At 45.3% G+C, this 23762-nt stretch overlaps 1 protein-coding gene across 1 annotated transcript in view; it reads right to left on the bottom strand.

Moving 5' to 3' along the window:
• CACNA1C (calcium channel, voltage-dependent, L type, alpha 1C subunit) overlaps positions 1 to 23762 on the bottom strand; it is a 779292-nt gene that overhangs the window by 70088 nt on the left and 685442 nt on the right. The window contains exons 37-39 of the mRNA XM_006862777.1: positions 6461 to 6476; positions 5059 to 5063; positions 2911 to 3039 (exon numbers count right to left, since the gene is read on the bottom strand). Coding sequence (XP_006862839.1) covers positions 2911 to 3039; positions 5059 to 5063; positions 6461 to 6476 — 150 coding nt within the window. The remainder of the gene's footprint in view (positions 1 to 2910; positions 3040 to 5058; positions 5064 to 6460; positions 6477 to 23762) is intronic.

The following is a 23762-nucleotide window of genomic DNA, read 5'->3' as shown; positions in this document are numbered from 1 at the left end:
CAGTACCTTCCATACATTCTATAAGCTCAATGTGTTAGTTGTCAGACAGCTTAAACAACTTAGTTTTCCAGTGCCTCTGGTACTTCTGGAGAGAGGCATTGGGGGGAGTCCTGGTGTGGCGCTGTAGGATAAGCACTGCATCACAAAGATCAGTTTCAACCACAAGGTCAGCAGTTCAAACTTACCAGCTGCTCCTCAGAAACCCCATACAGGGTCACTATACGTCAGAACCAACTTGATGGTAGTTAACAACAACAACAATACTGTTCCATGGAATGAGGGAGTCTTGGAAACCCCCAAGAAAATGCTTTGCTAACCTCCCACCACCACCACCACTAGATGGCATTGCTAGATCACAGAGAAAGCGTTTCAGTCAGGTTGGAATGCAATTCAAGTGCGTTCCTTCCCCCCACCCTATTGATGGGCATGGTGGGGGCCCGTGTTTTCCTTTAGAGTCCTGCTCCCACCAGTGCCCATGGTTTCAGGTTCCCCAGAGAGCCCTTGGGGCTGAGCCAGACAAAGGCAGGAGGTCCCTAATGGAGGGGTGAGAAGTCTTTTAACTGGTGGAATGAACATGGGTAGGGTGGGAATGGTGCACCGTGGATTTGTGGAGTCCATGGTATTTCACACTACAAGCATGAAAGGGGGATCTGGAGGCACTACCCCAACCGCAAACACTAGGGAAGGAAAGGCAGGCTGCTCCTCAGGGAGGTACTGTTGTCTCCCACATAACTCCTATGCCTTCTCTTCCTCCAAGATTCCCAAACCCTGGCCAGTCGGTGTGAGGGCTGGTGACTGGAAGAGGGATGAGGTGGGTGAAGAAGGTGCTCTCATACCACACCTCCATACCCACATCATGCTGAGGAAGGGGGCTGCTAGGTTCAGAGGGCAATACCGTGTGTGTATGTTGGAGAGAACATGTAACTTGGATGAGGCCTGCAGGTGTGTGGCTAATACAGTCTGTCTTCCTCTTTCTTCTAAAATTAGGTTGGTATTTATTTCTTTTGATACAACCATATCATGCTTTAAATTTTTGGTTACACAGATTCTTGGAAAGGGACTATTCATATATGGTTTGGGGAGTGTGTGTGTGTATCCTGATCATTTATTTAAATTGTAAGTTCCTTGAGGGTGTGGGGGACATCTTCCATCTGCTTGCAGCACCTACCACTTGCACAAAGAGCAGAACTCCTTAGAAGGGACTCCTGGGGGGAAGGTTATGGAGGGCTGGCGGTGTGGAAATAATACATCATTGTCCTTTCTTATCTAAGCTGGAGGGAAGAAAACTCGCGGGAGAGCTCAGAGCAGTGAGAAGCCAAAAGCATGGAATCCAGACCTTCACCAAAATCGAAGGCCAGAACTTCAGCTTACCGATAGGTTGGGAGTTGGCTGGGCCTGTTCTGACACTGATTGTATGGAGAGCATATACTAGATTAGAACCCAGAGCCATTGGTGGCTGGCTCTGTGAACGTTGAAAGACCTTCAATGATGAATCCCAGAGCAGGTGATTGTGCAGAGGGGTGTGCCTTTGAGATGGGACCCAGAACAGGTAGGCACCCAGGCCTGGCAAAGCCCCCCCTTACCTCTAGCTACAACTACAACTCAGAGGCACACATGGACCAGAGACCATCCCTGGCCTGGCCCTAGCAGGGGCCCCCGGACTGCATTCCCCAGTGCTGGAGAGTGTCTTTGTTTCAGGAAGTAGGAGAATGGAACTTCCATGGAAGAAGACTTCTGCCATTTGCATCAACCATATTTTAGGGCTTCTCCAGCCATGTTGGGACAGTGATTAAACAGCTTGGCTGCTACCCAGAAGGTAGACGCTTTGAACCTACCAACTGCTCTGTGGAAGAAAGGTCTGGCAGTCTACTTCTGTATAGATTACAGACTTAGAAACTCTGTGGAGCAGTTCTACTCTGTCCTACAGGATCAGACATGAGTCGGAGCTGAATTGAAGGCAATGAGTTTGGGTTTCTTTTATAGTTATACCATTTATCTTCAAGGAATCCAAGTGTGCTAACTGAGCTTTGCTGCTTTTAAACTTCAGACTTATATAACACTCCTCAGAGCTAGCCAGGGGCAATAATTATTTTGTTTTTACAGATGGCAAACTATAGCTGAGAAGGGAATTAATTATGTAGTTAGACAACCTTGTGTCCCCACAAAAAGATGCTCTCCCCTCCAGAGGAGTGACACCAGGGTTCCCAAGAGTGTGAGAAAGTGTATAAACAGGAACAGACCGCAGACATGACTGAGATGCCAGTCAGAGGCAGGTGACAGATGTTAAAAATGCTAGATTTGGAAGGGCCATAGAGGTCATGAGATGATCAGGGAAAGCAATTCTCCATGGTTTCCAAATGTATTCCATACCACAGAATCTCTTTGTTTAGTAAAGACTTGCAGGGAGTGAAATACATCAATGAGAGAAGAGACAGAACCATTTCTATATGCTTCCTCTGCTTCCCCTGACTCTGGGGAAGTCTAGGGGGGCTCCATGAGCATGCTTGAAAAAACCTCAGACCTAGTTCAACCTTCTCATTTTAGAAATGAGGAAAGCAAGATGTAGAGAGGCAGAGTTGTTATTTCACAGCTTGCAAGTGGTCAGAGGAAGGCCAGACCCCAGGTCATCTGAATCCTAGGCTCTTAAAGGAGGGTCCTAGGTGAAAGCTGGGCCGGAGTCCCATGTTTATATCTACTTCCCGGGATGTAGGGACACTCTTCTACTTTAGGCTGGCCTTAGGAGTCCTGGTGTGGCGCTAAAGGTTAATGTGCTGGACTGCAAGGCTGGTTTGAGCCACAAGGTCAGTGGTTCAAGCTCACCAGTCGCTTCTTGGAAACTCTATACAGGGTTGCTATGAGTCAGAACCAACTCCACAGCACTTAACAAGGAGGGGAGGTGGTATTGGTTACCTGGAAGGACTTGATGAAAGTCCACAGCAAGGTCCGGATACCTTCGCCTCGGCTCAACAGCTTGACCAGGCGCATGACCCGGAAGAGGCGGAAGAAGGTGATGGAGATTCGGGAGTTCTCCTCTGCGTTCTGGAATCCATTGGCAATAGGAAGTAGTAGTTAACACAGCAACAGAGAGGGGGTGGGGCAAGAATGAGGTGAACCCTGCTCTGAGAAACACAGCCCTTGGTTGAGGAGAGAGGGCAGGTTAGGGCAGGGTTAGCTGCACTAGACTCTTTTCCCTGACCCACACATGGGAGGTCAACTGTCAATCACATCTGGGTTAAAAAAAAAACAAAAAACCCAGCCCTGTGGCTCTGCAGAGTCAATTTGTGCCCAGGCCCCTAAGCCCGTGACCCTATCTTCCTGTTCTCTCCTCTTCCCCTTTTTCCTAGTTCTCAACCCCCTGGGTGGAAAAGCATAAGATTCCAAAGTAACTTGCATATGCTTTGAAATCTTCTAGGCTCAGAGCCAGCCATCCTCTGTGCAAGCAGTCCCTGATGCCCAGGGGGCAGCCCCAACTCCACCCCTGCCTGGCTTGGCTAGGGCTCCTGAGGACTAGGACCAGGCTTTCTTCTAGACGGTTGGGAGAGTAGTTGCTCTCCATTGCTACAGGCTTAGGGGTGGGAGTCCTGGGATGCAGGTGGGCCAGGAGCTCAGGGCGTCTGTGTTAGGCATCCACTAACAGGGACCTTGTGTGCTTCCCTTTTCACTCCCTTACTTCCCAGGGTCCCTGCCCCACACTGTCCTCAGGGGGAAGTGGCTGGGAGGGTGGAGGTGTTGCTTAGTGCTGGGCAGTTTCTGCTTTGTGGTCCTTGCCTTCCTCTGCCTTGGGGGCCTCTAGGAGCCCCAACACTCTCCAGGCTGCATAAGACCATGGGGTGGGTATGTGAGGCAGGGGGAAGGCAGTGGGAGAGCAGTCTGTTGGAGTAAGTCCTAGACAACTCCCAGACTTGCTATATGAGGAACCCTAGAGGAAAAGGGGCAGAGGAAGTGGAAAGGAGACTGAGAAAAGCTCAGGTAGGAATCTGATGCTCAGGCTGCTGGGAATCTGCTGGCCAAAGGTTCCCCCACCCCACTCCCACCCCCAGCTAGTTGGACCCAGGGGAGCCTGGGGGCTTGGGCACTTCCCTGGCCTGGGCTCAGGGGGCAGGACAGGCTGCCTCTGTCATCTTCTGTCTCCAGAATGGAGACCCTCCTCCTACCTCACCCAAGAGGGTGGGCAGCACACCTCCCTCAGAGCTAGTGCAGCTCACCCCGCCTGCCTGTCTCTCCTCAGCACCGGGAGAGAATGGACCTTTGAGTTTCCTGTTACTGGCCCCATGGCTCCCTAGGGAATTAAAGGAGTCCAGGTGTCACTGGGGTCCTGGTGTAGTCCTCCCGTCTCCTCTCACTTCATTCTTCCTCCTGCTATGTTAATTATTTCCAGGTCAAATCCTTCCTGACAATACCCATGTGGAGGATGCTCTGGGCACCACAGCCCCATGGGCTCTCATAGGTCCTCCTACTTGAAGTACCACTGATATGGTCCGATGGCCCCAGAGGCTGTTCATGGCACTCCTCTTCAGAATGGGTGGCCCACAGGGTCATGGAAATGCAGAAGCAGTCCCAATATAAGCTGCCCACCCTCCAACCTGGGAGGCTGCACAGAAACCAGGCTGGAAGGATCTCTTGAAGTCTTCAGAATGTCTAGACAGGAGAGTCAAAAAATTTCTTCTATTTCAAAACCAGAAATGCTGCAGCAACTCCTGGAGCCCCAGCTGTCCACGAGGCAGAAGACAGACTTCTGAGTACTTGGGGCCTGCCAAACGGGCTGCTGGAGGGGCAGGTCAGGGAGCCGCAGGCTGCCAGTGTTGCCCTGCCCCTGGGCCCACGCTGCCTGTATATTTTGAAGTCTTTGATGCCCTTAATCTCTGTATTTCTAGCACCTGTGTACTGCTTGAAATTCTGTTTTCTTTCCTTAAAAGGAGACTGTGTTCCCCCAGAGGAGTATGCAGAGGAGGCTCAGGATTTTATAATTCAGCTGTCAGCTCTACCATGTTAGGAAACGGAGAAAAAACCCCCAAAACAACAACAAAAACAAGAAAGGACAAGCTTAAGCAGGAGAACTTCAGCTGCCAAGTGTCAAGACTTTGAGAAGTTGGTGCCACAGGAGTATCTGGAGCTGATGAGTCAAAAATAGCAATAAAGCTTGCAGCTCAGATTCCATTCTGGTGCTAAGAGCCCTCCCCAGCCGGCACACTTTCTTAATGCTGCTCTAGAAGGAGAGTAAACACATATCCATTTGGCTACGACGATTTCCGCTAATAAACTGAATGACAATGCAATGGAGAAGCAGGTCCAAATGGCTGTCCTGTGAAGAGTGATAGAATATTCCAGAGTTTAGTCTTTCCCTTGGCTGCCTGTCAATAGGGCTGGGATGGCTGCTTTGGGGAACATCACCAACTGACTCAATGTTGTCCCTCCATTAAATTTTTTTTTTTTTTTTAAATAACACCCATGTGACCCAGTTTTGAAGTGTGGGACAGCAGTTTTTTGGAGGACGCTGTTTCAAGGAGACTCCAAAGTCACTCAGAGTAGCATTTCAGTCGTTTTAGCCAAAGCACATCATTGTCTTCTATCAGGACTAGTCCCATCCAAATGTTTAGTCCCGTTTTCTGCTTCTGGATAAGCACTGGACCAAAAGGTGGTTTGAACTACAAGACTGGTGGTTCAAACTCACCAGAGACTCCTCGGAAACCCTACACTGGGTCACTATGAGTCAGAATTGATTCGACAGCACTTAACAACAGTCTACCGCAGAGAAGTGAGTATAGCCTAATTTAATTCATTTTAGGAATTCAGAAAAACTTAGTAGAACAGGGTTGGAATGACTGGAACATCTACCATCCACTCTGTACCCAATCCCAACTTCGGTCTTCTACTGTGGGCTTAGACTCAGATCACGAGGCTGGCTAGTAGTTCCAGACACTTATCAAGAAGTTGCCTCTCTGCCTTTCTGTCTCTAGACTAGATTTTCTCTGTCCCGCCTCCTGTCCCTGGAGACCCTTCCCATGGTGCACACAGGGGCTGTTTACAAATATCCCACATCAGATTAAGGTTAGAGACGTTAGCCAGTAAAGTCCCTGGGGGTGCTTAACAGGAAATGACCCTTGGGTCCAATTCTCTCCCAGTAGCTCATTAGACACTCAGGATCACAGTGAATTATCACCCAAAGGAAAGCTCAGGGAGGTAAAAGCACACCATGACACATACAGCATTTTCACAGCTCACAAAAGACCAGGCTGGTAAGGCACATCACAGACATGGTGGTTACATGCAATAGGAGCTAGGTTGGGCTCCGAGAAGACTCTTGGGGTTGGGATGGGTAAGAGTGGGAAGTGTTAGATGGGGTCACAGAAGCTGGGAGCGTGGTCTGCAGGGTTGGTCTTACCATAAAGGGAGAGCATTGGGTATGTTCAGCTGGCTTTAAAGAAAGGCAGATAGAGATAAGCTGTAATGAGTCTCCAACGAAGATGCCCGGTATTCTAGGTCTTGCCTAACACAGGAGCAACACAGTGGCAGGAGAGGGCAAAAGGAAACAAGTGAAAGAAATACAAAAGCGTAGGCCTGGCAGCTTCTGGGGTAACCCCATGAGTGTGAGCTATAAGCAGCTGGACCCCAAGTCTAGCAAGGGCCCATAAAGCATTCTCCTACCTGGGATCATCTCTGGTCACAAATTAAGTAACCCACACCTAGTACAGATGAGTAGAGGTCTTCCGGAGTTTGTGGATGGAAGTTTTATTCTTAATTTTAACTTTTGCTAACCATGTGTCCTAAGAGAACCTTTGAGGGCTTGCACTTTAGCTTACCCTAGGCAGTGCCAGCAGACATTCAAACGGTGTGGCGCCATAGGATAAGCACTCGACCTCAAGGTCAGTTTGACCCACAAGGTCGGTGGTTCAAACTCACCAGCTGCCCTTAGGAAACTCTATACAGAGTTGCTATGAGCCAGAACTGACTTGACAGCACTTAACAACATATAAGCAAAGGAGCTCAAGGACAAGAGTCCCTTAGGTGTAGGGAAGACTAATGCTAGCTATGTCTGAAGCAGATCTGAAGAGTTGGATCTCAAATTACCTTCACTGCTGGGACTAGTACTCAAGGGCTAGCCATAGGTAGGAGTTGACCCTTCTTAGCTATTATTCTTAAGGTGGAGAGAACCTTGGCCATTGGCATGACAGAATATGAGTGTGGAAAATTTTTAAACCTTGAAACCCATGCACACAACTTAGAATGTTATTAACACCCAAACAAGATGTTCTCATGGGTTTGTCTACTGAGCTAATTTCCAGGGTAAAATCTGAGGAAATTGACCTCAGTGGAGTCCCTCAGTGTAAACTCTTTCCCTAGTTCCTTGAGGTGGTATCCAGGGTGATGTCCCTAGTCTTTGGCCTCAAGTCCAAAGAACTCAGTCTCTGACTTATCCTGACCACCTGAGCTGTCAAATCTGTCTGGAAGGTTATGACTTGCTTTTACCCTCCACTTTCAGATGGTTGCTCTTGTGTTTCTGTTTTTAAAGCACAAGGAAAACGTGTACGGGTATTTTTAAGGATGGAAATGTGCACAACTAGACATTTTCTTGCAGACTGAAAATGCTTCTTTAGTAGCAGATTTCTCAACAAAGTAATCCCTCCACCCCCATAGCAAATTGGTAGGCTGTTGTTTTTTTGGGGAGTGGTGGTAGAGGAGATACAGGGTGAGAAAAGGGAATAAAGGGGATGCCTTTTGGTCATTTACAGATCTTTCTGCTAGGTCAGTTCACTTGCCTAGAGGGTGTGGGGGTCTTTAGAATTTGGACAGCAGACTGAGATAAAACATAGAAATACACACACACACACACACACACACTTATATACACATACACACAGAATTGCTTGTCAAAGCTCTGGAACTCTCTTCCATTGGTGTGTGATGTTCACCATGGTGGTCAAACCTTGGAAGACCTTGGACATCTTCCTCCACTTACAGGCTGGCCAATAATTGTGCTCCTGTGTTGCTAGATAAGGAGTTCTGTGTTTCCAGGGCTTCCATAAAGAGGGAGTATGAAGGTCGGAGGGAAGTATACCTATGCTACCTTAATGCCAGAGGGCTCGGGCCATGTCTCTCTTCCTGGGATCCATCCAGAAAACCACTAAAGGGGCCCATTACCCCTCTGAACCTTGGGCAAATGCTGAAAGGGCTTCTGGATTGACCTCATCCTGAATAAGGACCAACATAGAGGCAATTCAGAGAACACAGGTTATTTAGTCCAGGTGAACTAACCCTTGTGTTGCTATGAGTTGCTGTCAAGTCGATTCTGACCTATGGAGACACTTTATTACAGAGTAGAGCTGCTCCAGGTGATTTTCTGAACTGTGATCTTTACAGAAGCAGACCTCCAGACCTTTTCTTCTGTGGTACTACTGGATGGTTGGCAGTCACACATAAATCATCTGTGCCACCTAAGGAACCCTAGCAGCATAGTAGATTATGTGTTGGGCTGTTAGCCTCAAGGCCAGCAGTTCCAATCCATCAACTACTCTGCAGGAGAAAAATGAGGCTTTCTGCTCCTGTAAACACTAACAGCCACAGAAACCCTATACATGGTCACTATGAGTCAGAACCGACTTGATGACATGCAGCAGCAGTAAGGACCTTGAACTAACACTTAATTATTTAAAAAAATTAAACTTTTTTTTTTTTTAACACCTTAAACATTTTAAACTCTTTATTTGCAATTTTCAAACATTTGTCTTAACTACCTTTTCTCTTGTTGCCTTTTACAACTCCTATGTAAGATCGCAGAGTCCTGGTGTGGCGCTGTGGGATAAAGCACTAGACCCCAAGGTCAGTTTGAACCACAAGGTCTTTGGTTCAAACTCTCCAACCACTCCGTGGAAACCCTATACAGGGTTGTTATGAGTTGGAACCGACTCAACTGCACTTAACAACAACAACAACAACAACAACATCAACAATTTCCAATCTCAACATTTAAATTATATTTTTGCTTCAAAAGTTAGCTATAGGTCTATTTTAACTATCCGACTTCTGGTTTGGATCAGGATCCTGGTAAGGATCAGCACTGGACTTTGAACCTACACTACCTTAATGCCAGAGGGTCAGAAGTTCAAATCTACTAGCTACTCCTCAGAAACCCTATACAGGGTTGCTATGAATGAGAACCAACTCAACAGCACTTAACAACAATCATATTTTATTACTTTTAAAATTGAATAGGTCTTTTGACAGGTCCTGTAATAGGAGATGAGAAAAAAATCAGGTAGAACTATGAGGGCATTAGAAAGAGGGAAGGTGGGGGCTTTCTGGTATCCTTACAATGGCCTCCTCTACCCAGGTAATGACACTCTCCAAAGAGTTTCACTATGGGAGACCTGGGAGACACTGACAGATTACTTTTTTTCTTGGTCCTTAAGCCATGCTGTTCAGAGTCCAGCACTTTCATTGGTTGGAGCAGTATTGCCTATTAACTTCTATCTTGCACAAGTCTGTTCTCAGGTGAAGAGCTATGCTACAGGATCCATGGTCTCAAAAATAAATTACCATTCAATTTGTGGTGAATGATTGCCAACATTTGAATAATAATTAATAATTATTATGAATATGATAATAATAATTAAAACTCAATAATCATTGAATGATTTCTCTGTGAGAATCAAAGAGGCCTAAGTTACAATCCTTGCCTTCAGGGAACCCACAGTCTACTGACAGATTGGCAGTCCCACATGGTCTTCTGAATCTTTGAGGCCCTGTCTCAGCTATAAGTGGAATTCCCAGGTGAACTAGGTGGGGACACTGAATCAGCTGGGGTTGGGCATCTCTGCTGTGCTAAGTTAAGACACCTTTAGCCCAGAGATCATGTTTGTATTGCTTACTACTCTCTTCTAAATAAATAGTATAGTGCCTTGGGATATCACGTAGGCTCAACTTTATTTTTTGGTCTAAATTCAGAATTCATTGGTAGCCTCTAGTACTTGTGCCATCAATTTCTGACCCTTTCTCAGATTTGCTACCTGTTCCTTTAATTAGTTCATATCTTCTTCATCAAAGGTCTTCCTGGGGAATAAAGGGGAAATAAGATTCCCTGAAGGTGCCCTGGTGGCACAGTGGGTTAAGTGCTGGGCTACTAACCACAAGATGGTAGTTCAAACTCACCAGCACTCTATGAGGGAAAGATGAGGTTGTCTGCTTCCCTAAAGACTTATAGTCTTAGAAACTCTAAGGCTCAGTTGTAATCTGTCCTATAGGGTCACTATGAGCCAGGATTAACTCGATGGCAGTGGGTAGATGATTCCCTGAAGACTGATGGCCCATGGGCCTGGAAAGTTCTTGCTACATACCCCTTATACAGTAATAGAGTTGGTCATCTAATCCTAACATTCTGGCTGAGTTTTAATACAGTGCCGCCTCTACAAATGGTAGGTGTAGAGTAAAATTTTGAGCAGCCAATTCTTCAATTGTGTTTTATGATGATCTAGAGCTGTGGCTCATATGCATGCGAAAGCTGGGCAGTGAATAAGGAAGACCGTAGAAGAATTGATGCATTTGAGTTATGGTGTTGGAGGAGAATATAGAAAGTGCCATGGGCTGCCAAAAGAACCAATTGATCTATGTTGGAAGAAGGGCAGCCAGAGTGCTCCTTGGAGGCCAGGATGGCCAAACTTTGTCTCTCATACTTCGGACATATTGTTAGGAGGGAATAGTTGCTGGAGAAGGATATCATGCTTGGTAAGGTGGAGGGTCAGAGAAAAAGAGGAAGATCCCCAGCAAGATGGATTGGCAAAGTGGCAGCATCAATGGGCTCAAGCGTGGCAACAATAGTGAGGTTGGCCCAGGACTGGGCAGTGTTTCGTTTTGTTGTACATAGGGTTGTTATAAGTGGGTACCGACTCAATGGCACCTAACAACAACAATAACAGAGCTGTGGCAGCATAGTGGATTATGAGTTGGGCTGATAACTGCAAGGTCAGCAGTTCAAATCCACCAACCTCTCCAAGGGAGAAAGATGAGACTTTATGCTCCTGCAAGGATTTATAGCTCTGAAAACTTTTACAGGGTCACTACTGAGTAGGAACCGACTTGATGGTTTCAGATAATGGGGCAATTTGTTCGTTTGTGCAGTTGGTATAAGTGAAATGAGGTTACTACTCCATTAACTGAGACTGGAGTGGAACATTTTCCGAAGGTGTTCTGGATAGTGCTTCTAGATAACAGGCTAAGGGCAAATAGAAGGCAAAGCCCAATAACATCCTTCAATATACTTATGCAGATAATCTTAGTTTTGTATAACTGGGAATGATGATCAGAGTGGCACTGGGAAAAAGAGAAAAGACATTCTCTGGAAAACTGACTTTCTGAACTAAGTTCAGGATCAAACTAGAAGTGCCATGTCAATGGATGAAGTATTTATTTCTGGAAAGCACTCTATTCCTTTTTATTGGGCAACTTTATCCAGGCCATATTCAGGATGTTGAGGGATAAAACTCAGGGAATACCAGAGGGCAGCACAGAAAGGTCTCTTCTAGCTAAAGGGGATTTCCCCAAAAAGATGGATGTGAGAATCAGTGCAGTGGCCACCTTACATTGTCTTTCTGGAAAATTAAAAGACATTTGAAAAGTATCTTTTAGCTATATAAAAGTGATAAGCATAATTTACACAGAGACAGAAGGATCAGGATTAGTAGGGATTTAGGGGATGGGAAGTAGATATATCTAGGCTGGACTACACAACCAAATTATCTTCCAGGACACTCTGTTGAGGTTAGGGGGTTAAAGATCATTCTGAAGGGACCATCACCTATTGTGGCATCCTCCCCTACAGTGAAGCTGAACAATGAAAGGTGCAGAGCATCTTATGATTCCTTCCAGGAAAGGCTGGCTCTTCATGGGGCCATGAATAAATCCTATAGAATATGACTGCCAAATCCCAATGGCAGCCATCAAGACACTGAGCCAGTGGGTTCCACATTCCTCTGAAACAGTGGTCAAAGCAACGTCATGGAATCTTTGACTGGCTATCCTGCTACAGACCCCTTGCTTTGGTGTGTTTTCTTTTTGGGGGAAGGGAGATCAGTCTAAGATAATTCCATTCAAAATCACCCGAAGGTCTGGGTCCAGTAGGCAACTCCCTCTCCCCCAAGTTCGGCTTCTCTGTTGCCATTACCCCAAATCTCACCTCTACTTGAACTGGAAGTTCGCTGAGTGTCAAGGTGTAGCAGACAAGTGAGGAGTTGGGGTTTGGTTGGTGAGATACCAGAGGGAACTAGGTTGGGAGGGCGGTTGTCGGGCTGGCACTGAGAGAAAACTGGGAATGGCAGGAGTCAGGTTTCTGGAAATATCTGACATCAACCTCATGGCCAAGATAAGGGGCCTCCTTATCCTTTCATCTCCTCTTTCATCCAGGAGAAACTAGAGTGTGGTCCTATGGATGTTCAGGAGATGCTGAGCCTCCGAGCCTCTGGTTATGGCAGTATGTCAAACACAATGTAAGTAGTAAGCCTTCTAAAGTTGAACAAGGCTACTTGCAAAGAGATATGCAAAGTTTAAATCATCACAAGTCAACTGTGATGCAAAGTAGTTGAAAACATATGTCAACAGATTTCAGATTTAGAACCAAGTGAAGGACATATAGGTAGTCCAAAACAATTTGTAAGTGGAATTTCCATTTTGGTTCTGGTGTGAATGGAGAGATGACATACGTCTAGGGAGAAGGGAAGATAAGAATTATGAAGGAGGCAAAAGGTTTGGATAGGAGAGAGCAGGGAATAAGTCAGGGTAAAAAACAAAAGATGGAAGGTGGGAAGTAGAAAGAGCAGTCCCTTATATCATATTGGAAACCATTGGCTTTCGTGTTTCTACAAACTGAAGTTCCAGACGGAAGAAGAAAGTCCTTTCTTGCATCTTTGTAGTTACAGGCACACAGTTGGAATGCTCCCTGAGAATTCCCCATGCAGGAACCTTGACCTCAAAGGGGAATGATAAAGATACCTACAGCATTGACTTTACTGGTTTCTGATTCTCCCTGACTCTTCCCATCTTTTTGTGTCAGCTCTGGAAGGCCGACTGTTCTGACCAGCTGTTTTATTAGCTGTCCAGTGGTCAGCTCATGTGACTGGAAGCAGCTTAAGCCTCAGGGGTCACTATGTTATTCACCTGCAATACGATGGAGCCTCAGGTGCTACTATCTGCCAGATATACACACCAAACAAAGCTGATTACAAAACAGCCATGGTAGTTTTACCTTCCCCTGGGAAGGGCAGTCAGTATCAAACAAACAAATCCCATGAATAAAAATGAATGAAACCAGCTTGTCAGCCGTGGTAACAACATCAAATTATCCCATATGAGAGAGACAGAGAGAGTGAGCCTCGGAAGGACAGAGTAAGGGAGAAAGAGAGAGAGAGAGAAATAGAGACAGAGCAGGAGTAAGCAAGAGCATGCTCAGAAGGACCAAGGAAGGGAGAAAGTGAGGGAGAGGAAATCTGAAGGAGAAAGGGAGAGGGAGAGAGCAAGAAAGAGATGAACTTGAAGAAGAAACAACAAATAAATGGAACTAAGAAAGGTTACTATCAGGGTCGGAGCAGTAAGCATGAGAGTAATGTACGTCACAGAAGTGGTTCATCTTTTCCAGGTAGTGTGGGTACGCTAGAGCCTGCCTGAGGGATAACTCTCCTCACCTTTTCTACTAGCCATTGGAATCTTCTAGGTCCCTTTGCTTTGGTGGCTCTCTGACAAATAGCTCAGTTGTAGCTTGCTCAGCCTGTAAGAACTACAGAAGCAGACACTGGCTAGCACACAGATGGCTGTCTGCCCAAACCAAGGTGTGTGTCGTGACAGCTTCCTTCCACTCTTCTACTTTAGGGGGCAGAATCGTGCAGCAGGAGACTATGTGCTTCCAAAAGACAAGAACAAGGGAAGAAAAGGAACGAAACCTAGAGGAAAAGAAAAAGCGAAGCAACTGCGATTAGAAGGCAGAAGGCAAGTTGTAGCTCTCAGAACACTCAAGGTGACCTGGCAAAATTGGATTAAAGACTCCAACTCCAGACAGACATTAAAACCAGGTTCTCCTGGATTTTCAGATCAAGCCCACAGGATGCTTCGCAAGGTAGAGAGGCTTTTAGGAAAACTTGCCATTCACTCTATTAGGCCTTTCTGTCCTCCTACCACATGTGACCTCATGGTGCTCCTCATCTGGGGCCCACATGACAAACCTTATTCTAGATAGGCCTGAAGGATTGCTGGCCCCTCCATTTCCAACTGGACTGCTGATGGCCAGATGGTCTGTCTCACTTCCAGGAATGACTATGGCTCTGCTAAGCCTCTCAAGGGCCAATCTTGATTTCTAAGCAGAGTAGAAAACTGCCTTACTGGAGCAACTAAGAGGGTGGAGGATGAAGAGTAACCTCAGTAAAAAACCATTCCTCACTCAAGGGTCATGTTCCTGAAATCTTTCATTTTACTTCTAAAGAGAAAAGGTTGTATTTAACCTAAAGACTAACTACATCCAGTGCATTTATATTCAGTGTTTAGGCAAGGTATTATCTTCTTCTCTTTGGAAGAAGTTATCTTTTTGAGAGATAACTTAAAGCATTACTACTACCTTAGTATGGATTAGTGTATTGGTAGCATTTCATTTTGAAAAAGGACAACTTGGTAGCACTAGTTTTGGTGGTGGTGGGGAAAGGAATGGTGTTGAACTTGGGAAGAAGGTAGCAAGGAGCACCATGGGCAAGAGCAGGATGGGTCCAGCAATGGGAAATGAAGCTGTAGAGAGATGTCAAGAATAAGTGTTTCCCATCCAACTTGTCCTGAGATCACCAAGCTTGATTTAATCTATCTACCCAGAGAACACTGGGGGTTCAGAGGTAGAATTCTTGCCTTCCATGTGTCCAGGCTTCAATTCCCAGCTAGTGCAGTTCATATGTAATCATTACGTCTCTGTCAGAGGAGGCTTATATGTTTCCATGATACTGAACAGGTTTCAGTGGAGCTTCCAGACTAAGACAGACTAGGAAGAAAAATCTGATGACCCACTTCTGAAATTCAGCCAATGAAAAACTGTATGGATCACAATCATCTCATCTATAAGCAACGGTGGGGATGGAGCAGGACCAGGTGCCTTTTCATTCTGCTGTGCATGGAGTCACCATGGATCAGGGGCTGACTCAGTGGCAGTTAACCACAATAATAACCCTCAAACTAGCTTAGTCCACACCAGCTACTGTCATCTTAAGTCTCTGGCAACACCACCCATCTGAGTCAGTTCATACTATTTAAGCACACAGGAACCAGGGTTCTGGGTTGACCACACTTATTTAAATTTGCTCTGTGAGAATAAGCAATATGTTGCTTTCTGCCTCTGGTCTCCTGTGTAATTTATAGTGGAGGCTCAGTGCAGGTTTCTGGAACAAATACATGTAGGCTTGGTCTACATAGTTTCCAAAGTTGTGTCCAGCTAAAGTTCTTGTATTAACCCACTTTCTGACAATACATCTCCACCTTCATCTTCTCCTCACAGCTACATGTGGGGTTCACTCAGCCTTGCCTTCCTGGGACCTGTTCTGACCCTTTCTGCTTAGCAGGGTGTAAGGTGGGGTGTTTGGGACCATATAGGAAGACTCACAGGAAGCTGGCTGCTCCATGTAAATACTACGGATTGGGGGTGGGAGAGAGTTGGGGCTGTGTGACTGGTAACTGACTCAGCCCTGAGAAGGTAGATGTGCACAGAGTAGTTCTCTGTCTACGACTCAGCACTGACTGCATTCCCCCATCCTTCAGGACCCAAAGCCACAGCAGATGCCACATGTTACGCATACAGGAATCAGTGAGGGGACATGACTGAGGTTGTATCAATCTAAGGTGGAGTGGTACCACTGACTTCAGGAACTCAGGGCAATGAAGGTTTGGAGCCAGGACTCAGACACTTTCTCCATCTGAGTCCCATCTCAATCCCTACTCTGTTTTGTCACTTCCCTCCTTACATCTCTCCTCTTCCAATTTCTTTTTTCTCAAGCTGCAGATGTCAAGTAGGCAAGGGTTGTAGATGTTGCTTTGCACCTCTCTTCTGAGCTCCATTACTTAGGCCCATCGATCCTGATGTGCAGACTGCTTTCCTGTGAGGACTCCAAGGGTGTCCTAGACTTCCTTGGCCAAGCATCAGTCCAATAAACAGGTGTAGAGGAAGCAAACAGCTGTCCCAGGTCAAACCTCACCATCTGTGAGTGGAAGGACCTTTGATTGTTGTATCTTGGTGATGCCATGTCCAGGCCATCCTGACCTAGGGATTTGGCCAATGGGCATTCTGGAACTACAGGAGTCAAATCTTGGCAAATTGCTTGTATTCTGAGCCTCATGTGGAAAGAACAAACTCGGAGGGTTAAATCCCAGCATGTACATCAAGTTCTTCACATAAGCACTCATCATCCATCCAAGAATACTATCAGATCCTCCTATTTCTTTTTTCTTTCTCCTTCCTGCCCCCAACTTGTTCCTACTCAGCAAAGGTCACCAGTACCATCATTACGTAACTTTATTTTCTACTCTGGTCACTTTGGTGGCTTAACACCTTGGTATCTAAATAAATCCTGCTTTTCCTCCCTCCAAACCTTGCCCGGTGTACTCTCTCCTCACACAATCTCTCTGCTTGTTTCTCTGCCTGAAGGTCCCCGTAGGGCCTCTCTGGAGGATTTCCTCATGAGCCACTAAAGTCAAGGGAACAGATTCCCTCAGGCCCTGGGTGCTTTATTAAAGGATATGCCACTCCAGAATCTGGCCAGGCAATGAAGGGGAAATGAAACATCTGTCTCACATTATCAGGAAATGCCCATTTTAGAATCATGGAGTGCTAAGTTAGAAGAACCCTCGGAGACCATCTCAAATTCAGCCCTCACTCCCCACTAATCTTGCATTCAAGGAAACTGAGACCCAAAGAATGGAGTTAATTGCTTTAAGTCACCAGGTTTAATAGTGCCAGGGCTGGAGATGGTATCCAGGCTTTCTCCATATCCATATTCTTATGCAAGAATCCAGGCTTCTCAGCATTTACCATTGCATAATAATAAGCTTCAAAATGCAGAATTGAAAACCAAGAGTGTTAGGAAAAGGTTGTTGGCCCAGATACCCAAACTGGTTCCAACTGGGGATGTTAGGGAATGGTTTTACTGCTCTTATTAACAACCATAGGAGTAAACTCTTTGGGTTTTCCCTCTAGAAAATATATTTTCAGACCCAAGAAATCAAGGAAAGCCAGTTTCCTTAGATTGACATGGTCTTGCACTTGGACCTCATAGGGCATGTAGGAAGAGAAGTCTGAAGTGTAGAAGAGAGTAATGCATAAAGGAAGATGAGGCCGCACCAGCTTGTTTGGCCCATGTCTTCGCCACTGAAGCAGAATGCAATATAATTATTCAATGCAGGAACTTTTGATCTTTGAGGCACATCTGGCAGCTGTTCAGAGGCATCTCCCAGAGTGAACAGAAATTTAATCATGAAGTTGCTCTGAACACACACAAGCGTGACCTCATCATGCTGGAGGCCCCAGGCGCTGTCCTCTTCTCTTCCCTGTCTTACTCCCTCCCTTGGCTATCTCCTCCAATGTCATGCCTTTGAATTAATCTATATGCTGATGGCTGCATATCCAGACCTTGGCCTGGTGTGTTTAATTGTCTTCTTGACATCTGCACTTAGATGTCTAATAGACCCTGAACTCTGGCTCATTCTTATCCAAACACACTCCACCTCCAATCTTCATACTGACTCCATCCTTCTCTGGTGTAAGCTAGAACCTCACAGTCATCTTGGACTCCTCTCTTTCTTACACACCCACATCTAGACTGTCAGCAAATACTGTTTAGTTCTACTTTCAAACCAGATGGACTTGGGCCATGTTTCATCACCTTGATTGCTTCGACTATGTTTTTAAGTTCCCGTTACCTCTCACCTGAATTACTTCATTCCCCTCCTAAATGGACTTCTTGCTTCTACCGTTGACACGTATAGTCTATTCTCAATAGGCAGCCAAAGTGGCCCTTTTAAAATGTTAGATCCTATCACACGTCTGCTCAAAGCCACCAGAGCCCTTCCACCTCTCTCAGAGTAAAATCAAATTCTTGTTCCCTGCCCTGTGTTTCCCACAGGCTCAGTCTGCAGCAGCCACACTCGCTGCTCCTTTTGCCTTGAAAGCTCTTTCTCCAAATATCTGTATGAATGACTCCTCACTTTCTTCACACCTTTGTTCAGATGTCCTCTTCTAATGAAGTCCATCTTATTGAAAACAGCACTTACCATCCCTAAAATAGCACACATCTTCCTGGCTCCCCAGCACCTCTGATTCCCCTTGTTGTGTGGCTGTTGTTGTTGTTGTTAGGTGCCATCAAGTTAGCTCTGACTCATAGTGTCCCTATGCACAACAGAATGAAACACTGCCTGGTCCTGCGCCAACCTCACAATTGTTACACTTGAGTTCATTGCTACTGCCACTGTGCCAATCCATTCCGTTAGGGGTCTTCTTCTTTTTTACTTTACCAAACATAATAACCTTCTCCAGGGACTGGTCCCTCCTGATAATATATCCAAAGTATGAGAGATGAAGTCTCGTCATCCTGGGTTCAAAGGAGCATTCTGGCTGTACTTCCAACACAGATTTGTTTGTTCTTCTTAGAGTTCATGGAACTATCAATATCCTTTCCCAGCATAGCTCAATTGCATCCACTTCTTCTAAGGCTCCTTTATTCAGTGTCCAGCTTTCACATGTATATGAGACTACTGAAAATACCATGGCTTACGTCAGGTGCATCTTAGTCCTCTGATATCTTGTTCTTTAACACTTTAAAGAGGTCTTGTGCAGATTTGCCCAATGCAATACATCATTTGATTTCTTGACTGCTGCTTCTATGAGTGTTGACTCTAGATCTAAGCAAAATGAAGTCTTTGACAACTTCAATCTTCTCTCCACCATGGGTAACCCTGTTGGTATTTAAAATACAGGTGGCAAAGCTTCCAGCATCACAGGAACATGCAAGCTACCGCAGTTTGGCAAACTCACTCTATGCTATCGTTTCTCCAAAGCACAAATTATCCTCTAACACACTGTGCAATTTCCTGATTTCCTATACTATATACAGGGTCACTATGAGTCAGCACTGACTTGACAGCACTTAACAACAACAACAACATTGCATTGCTCATTACTGGAATTATTTCTCCCTAGAATGTAAGTTCACAAAGTCTGGGGTTTTGGTTCTGTTCATTAATGTGCCCCAGTGCCTAAAACAGCACCTGACACATAGAAAGTATGACTACAAATACTGTGGAATGAACAGATGACGCTTCCTGATGGAAAATCAGTTTCTATGAGAGGGAGGGGTACCTGGTAAAGGCAAGAAGGAAAGACAAGAAATTTAAGAGAGAAGGTTAAGAGAGATGACTTTTAATGGTGGGGCAGGGTATGTTGAAGGGTAGTTGGGATGAATAAAGCATTACTGATGTAGAGCTCTGGTAGCGTAGTGGTTATGAATCGGGCTGCGAACCTTAAGGTCAGCGGTTCGAAACTACCAGCCGCTCCGCGGGAGAAAGATGAGGCTTTCTACTCCCGTAAAGATTTACACCCTCGGAAACCCTGTACAGGGTCGCTATGGGTCGGAACCGACTCAACGGCACTTAACAACAACAACATTGTTGTTAGGTGCCATTGAAGCTGCCATTTTGCCAATCCATCTAGTTGGGGGCCTTCCTCTTTTTTTCTGACCCTCCACCTTACCATACATGATATCCTTCTCCAGTGACTGGTTCCTCCTGACAATATGTCTGAAGTATGAGAGGAGAAGTTTGGCCATTCTGGCTTCCAAGGAGCACTCTGGCTGCACTTCTTCCAACACAGATCTGTTGGTTCTTTTCGCAGCCCATGGCACTTTCAGTATTCTCCTCCAACACCATAACTCTAGTTGATGACAGTAACTACAGTCAATTCCAATAGTTTTAAAAGAATCAAAGACGATGTGTTATAGGTGAAAGACCCTCATTGATTCCTCTAAAGCTAGAAAATCCCTTCCAAATTAAATAGACATTTGGGGATATATTCCTTATGATGACACTAGAACAAGAAAAATGTGGGAAGGCCTGGAGCAGAAGTCAGGGTTACAGGATCTCCTAATGGGACCGGGAAGAAAATCCTACAGAGCTGTAAACTTTGTTACACCAGAGAGTGTCTAGACCCATAGTTGTAGGACCTAAAGGAAGACCCATATGGGAGGAGGGAGCGACCTCTGAGTCTGGACACTACTGCTCATATCATTTGTCATCCATAATAGTGGTTGCTACCTGAGTTCAAGATTATGCCAGAGCTGTACTTCTGAAATAAGCTTATCTAAGGCTTCAAAGTTACGGGCCATGGTCAACAAGCCTGTGTTTGCTTTGATCTGGCTATACCTGTTGTCTGTCTCCAAGAAAATAATGATACCCAGGAAACAAGGCTGTAACAATAACCTGGGGGTAGTAAGTTATCACCAGATTAATGAAATGGTCTTGTTTGGAGACTAAGTCCTCTTAGTTCTTCCAGCAGATGGTTTTGGAAAGAATACCATTTGCTTGGATGCCACACTGTCTCCTACCCAATAATGCTTGAGAGTTTACAAAGAGTTTTTAAAACAAATGCTCTTCTTTGGACTTTAAAACACACTGTTATAAACAGCATCACATCCCTTTGACAGTTGAGGAAGCTAAGTCTCAGAGTTTTAGTAATACTTAATACAAGAGCTACAGGAAGAAGAACACGAAAAAGAGGACGAGGAGGAGGAGGAAGAAGAAGAAGAAGAAGAAGCTGGATTCAACAATTCCTCAGTTTTCTGCCTTCAAGTCTAGCCCTCTTATTCTCCCATACTGTTTTCCTGCCTTGGATGAGGTGACCTTTGTTCTTTATGGTTAGAACCCTTATCTGTGTGACAGAGGTGAGAAAATAGTCTAGAAATGAATGTTGGGTTTCTAGACATTTCCTCTTGTTACCAGTTATGTTACTGGTCCCATCATATCTCTGACCATACTACTTTTAACACTCAAACGCCTCAATCCATACCTGGCCTGACCCACGGAAGTTGGAGGAGTGACAAAAACACCTCAGGGTAGGATGAGGAGAGGCTTGGGAGGAGAAGGGTGGGCTGATAAACAGTTTTTTGTTTTTTTTTAAGAAAACAACAACTTTATGGTTATTTAAAATACAAATTATGGAAAAGTAAGGTGTGAACAAATCTTGACTGGTGGGAATATATAGGAAGGGTTCCTATGAGATGTGCATGGTTATCAAAGGGCATCATGGATTAGAGAAAGAGGATATCCATATAGAGTGAGCTGGGCTGCTAGCAGGAGGCTGAATTACTGCTGTGTGGCTGGGAAAAGGCACCACGTCATCGTCATCTTTGTTGTTGTTGTTGTTGTTGTTAGGTGTTGTCAAGTTGTTTCTGACTCATAGAGACCCTGTTTAGGGTTCCCAAGGAACAACTTGTGAATTTGAATTGCTGACCTCGTGGTTCAAACCGACCTTGTGGTCTAGTGCTTAACCCACAGTGCCACCCCAGGACTCTATCATTATCTTTTATGTCATTGAAGTGGGAATAATAATTCTTGGCTGTGAAATTCACAGGGTTGTTAAGAGTTGAAAGAGAGAATAAAAACAATAGCAAATTGTGAACAGAAAACCATTTTACAAATGTAAGGTTCTGAATGACGATTTTCATGTTCCTTTCTTGTCCTGTATCCTTGCAACAAAGCCACTTTTTGGGCAGAAACTTTATACCTTAGATTATACATTTTTATTTTAAAAACTCAAATTTGTTGTTGTTGTTAGGTGCCATCCAGTTGGTACCAAAACACAGTGACCCTATCCACAACAGAATGAAATACTGCCCGATCCTGAGCCAAGCTCACAACGGTTGCTATGTTTGAACCCATTGATGTTCACAATAGGTTGGGAGAAAACAGCAGGTTGAATGATGATATGGGCCTTACAATAGCGAGAAGGGCCCAGTGGACTCCTTGGGACTCTGCACTCAGCTTGCTGTCATCTCCTTGTATTATCCTGACACTGGGCTCTCAGTCACTTTGCATATGTTTTCACAGGGCTCTGCACTGCTGTCCCTAACACTATACCCTCTGAAGGGAGGGGCCAACATGATTTCTTTCCTATTGCTCCCTCCATGGAACTCCCCTGGTTCAGAGCACTGCATGGGGCAAGCTTGAAGCACAGAGGTTCTGCTCTTTAGATCTGGTTGTGTAACTCACAGGCTTGGAAAGCACATGGGCAAAAACTTTGGGCTTCTGCAGCCTGCGACATTGGCAATGCTGGACAGGAGCCGTGATGGGGGTGGTGGTGGGGTACAGAGGATGAGTAAGAAAATGGATTTTTTGAAACTTGAGGTTTTTAATGATCTGAGAATTTAATGGAAGGAATCATCAAGGGAGAGGACACATACACACATGCACACACACACGCACACACATACATGAGACAAAGATAACTCAGGGATCTTGGAGACAGAGGGATAATAGAATCCGGAGCTATCGGAAGAGCAGGGAGTGGGAAAGATTGATTGGAGGGGAGATGTCTGAAAAGTTTAACAGTCCCCTCCCAAAGTCCATTGTTGGATGGGGAGCTAGTGGGTGCTTCTCATCAGGGAGAACCAGGTAGATAAGGTAACATCTTGTTTCAACTGGTTGGGAGCAGAAAATGGAAGGAGAGGGAGAAGGCAAGGGCTCATGGGGGAGTTGGTGGGTAGGGTAGTTCTAAATATCTTAAATCAAAACTCTAAAGCGTCTGCTCCGCGCTATTATTCAAAGGTTCAGTGCATCAAAGATCTGTGCAAACATTACCACGTCTCTTAATTGAGGAGAAATAATGACCAAAAAATTAAAACAACACATGTTAAAGACTAACCGCAAGAGGGCTTGCCTATGGATAAAGAGAGAAAATGTAAACATGCCAGGTAACAAAAAGACGTGTGCAGAAACTGTAGAAATTGTATAGGAGGAAGCAACTCTTGGGAGGGGAACCCAGCTGGAAGCCTTGGAGTATAGGGGCTGGAGTTTTGTCTGAGACCAGGGAGCCAAGGGTAGAATCATGAGGGAATCTGAGATGCAGGAGAACCAGGCAAGTGCCAGCTAACTGTGGTGGGTTCATGTGGGAATGAGGTACTCATAAAGTCTGCTTCCACAGAAACCAGAAGAAAGTCCACCCAACCACCGGGCTCAGTAACTTCCTTAGAGAAGTGGGCTACCAGAAGGAGTCCTGGTTTGACTCACCTCTCTGACTGAGCCTGGAGGAGGCCAGGCTGACATGCATAGACAGCTGATGTGAAACTGAGATAGAGTCTATTCAGTGTGAATCTAGTGGGGCAGTCCTTGGTTGAGAGTGGGGTCAAGGCTGACAATGCAGGCAAAGTCATAACCTTAACTTTAGGTATGCCACTTAGCGAGAGCTGCTTTTCCAGATGCTGTGTGAGTGGAAATGCAAGAGGGGAAGAGTTAGAGGTCTGGAGGTGATGGTAGAAGATTAGAAGATGATTGGATCCCTGCCCCGGCAACTACGTAGAAATTTTAAATTTCCATTCTTTTTCTCATTCCACGTTTCCCATAGCTGCATCCTCCTATACAGTGTGAGTCATGCCAGGCTGATTGTAAGGGGAAGAGATAAAAGGATGCAGCAATCAAAACTTAAAAGAAAAAGGAAATCCTAGCTCGTTCCAAAAAAAAAAAAAAAAATTTTAAGAAAAAAAAATTTTCTAATA

Source organism: Chrysochloris asiatica, unplaced genomic scaffold, assembly GCF_000296735.1.
Source record: "Chrysochloris asiatica unplaced genomic scaffold, ChrAsi1.0 scaffold00050, whole genome shotgun sequence".
NCBI classification, from domain to species: Eukaryota; Metazoa; Chordata; class Mammalia; order Afrosoricida; family Chrysochloridae; genus Chrysochloris; species Chrysochloris asiatica.
Note: the sequence above shows the minus strand (reverse complement) of the source record. Positions and strands in the feature narration are given on the sequence as shown.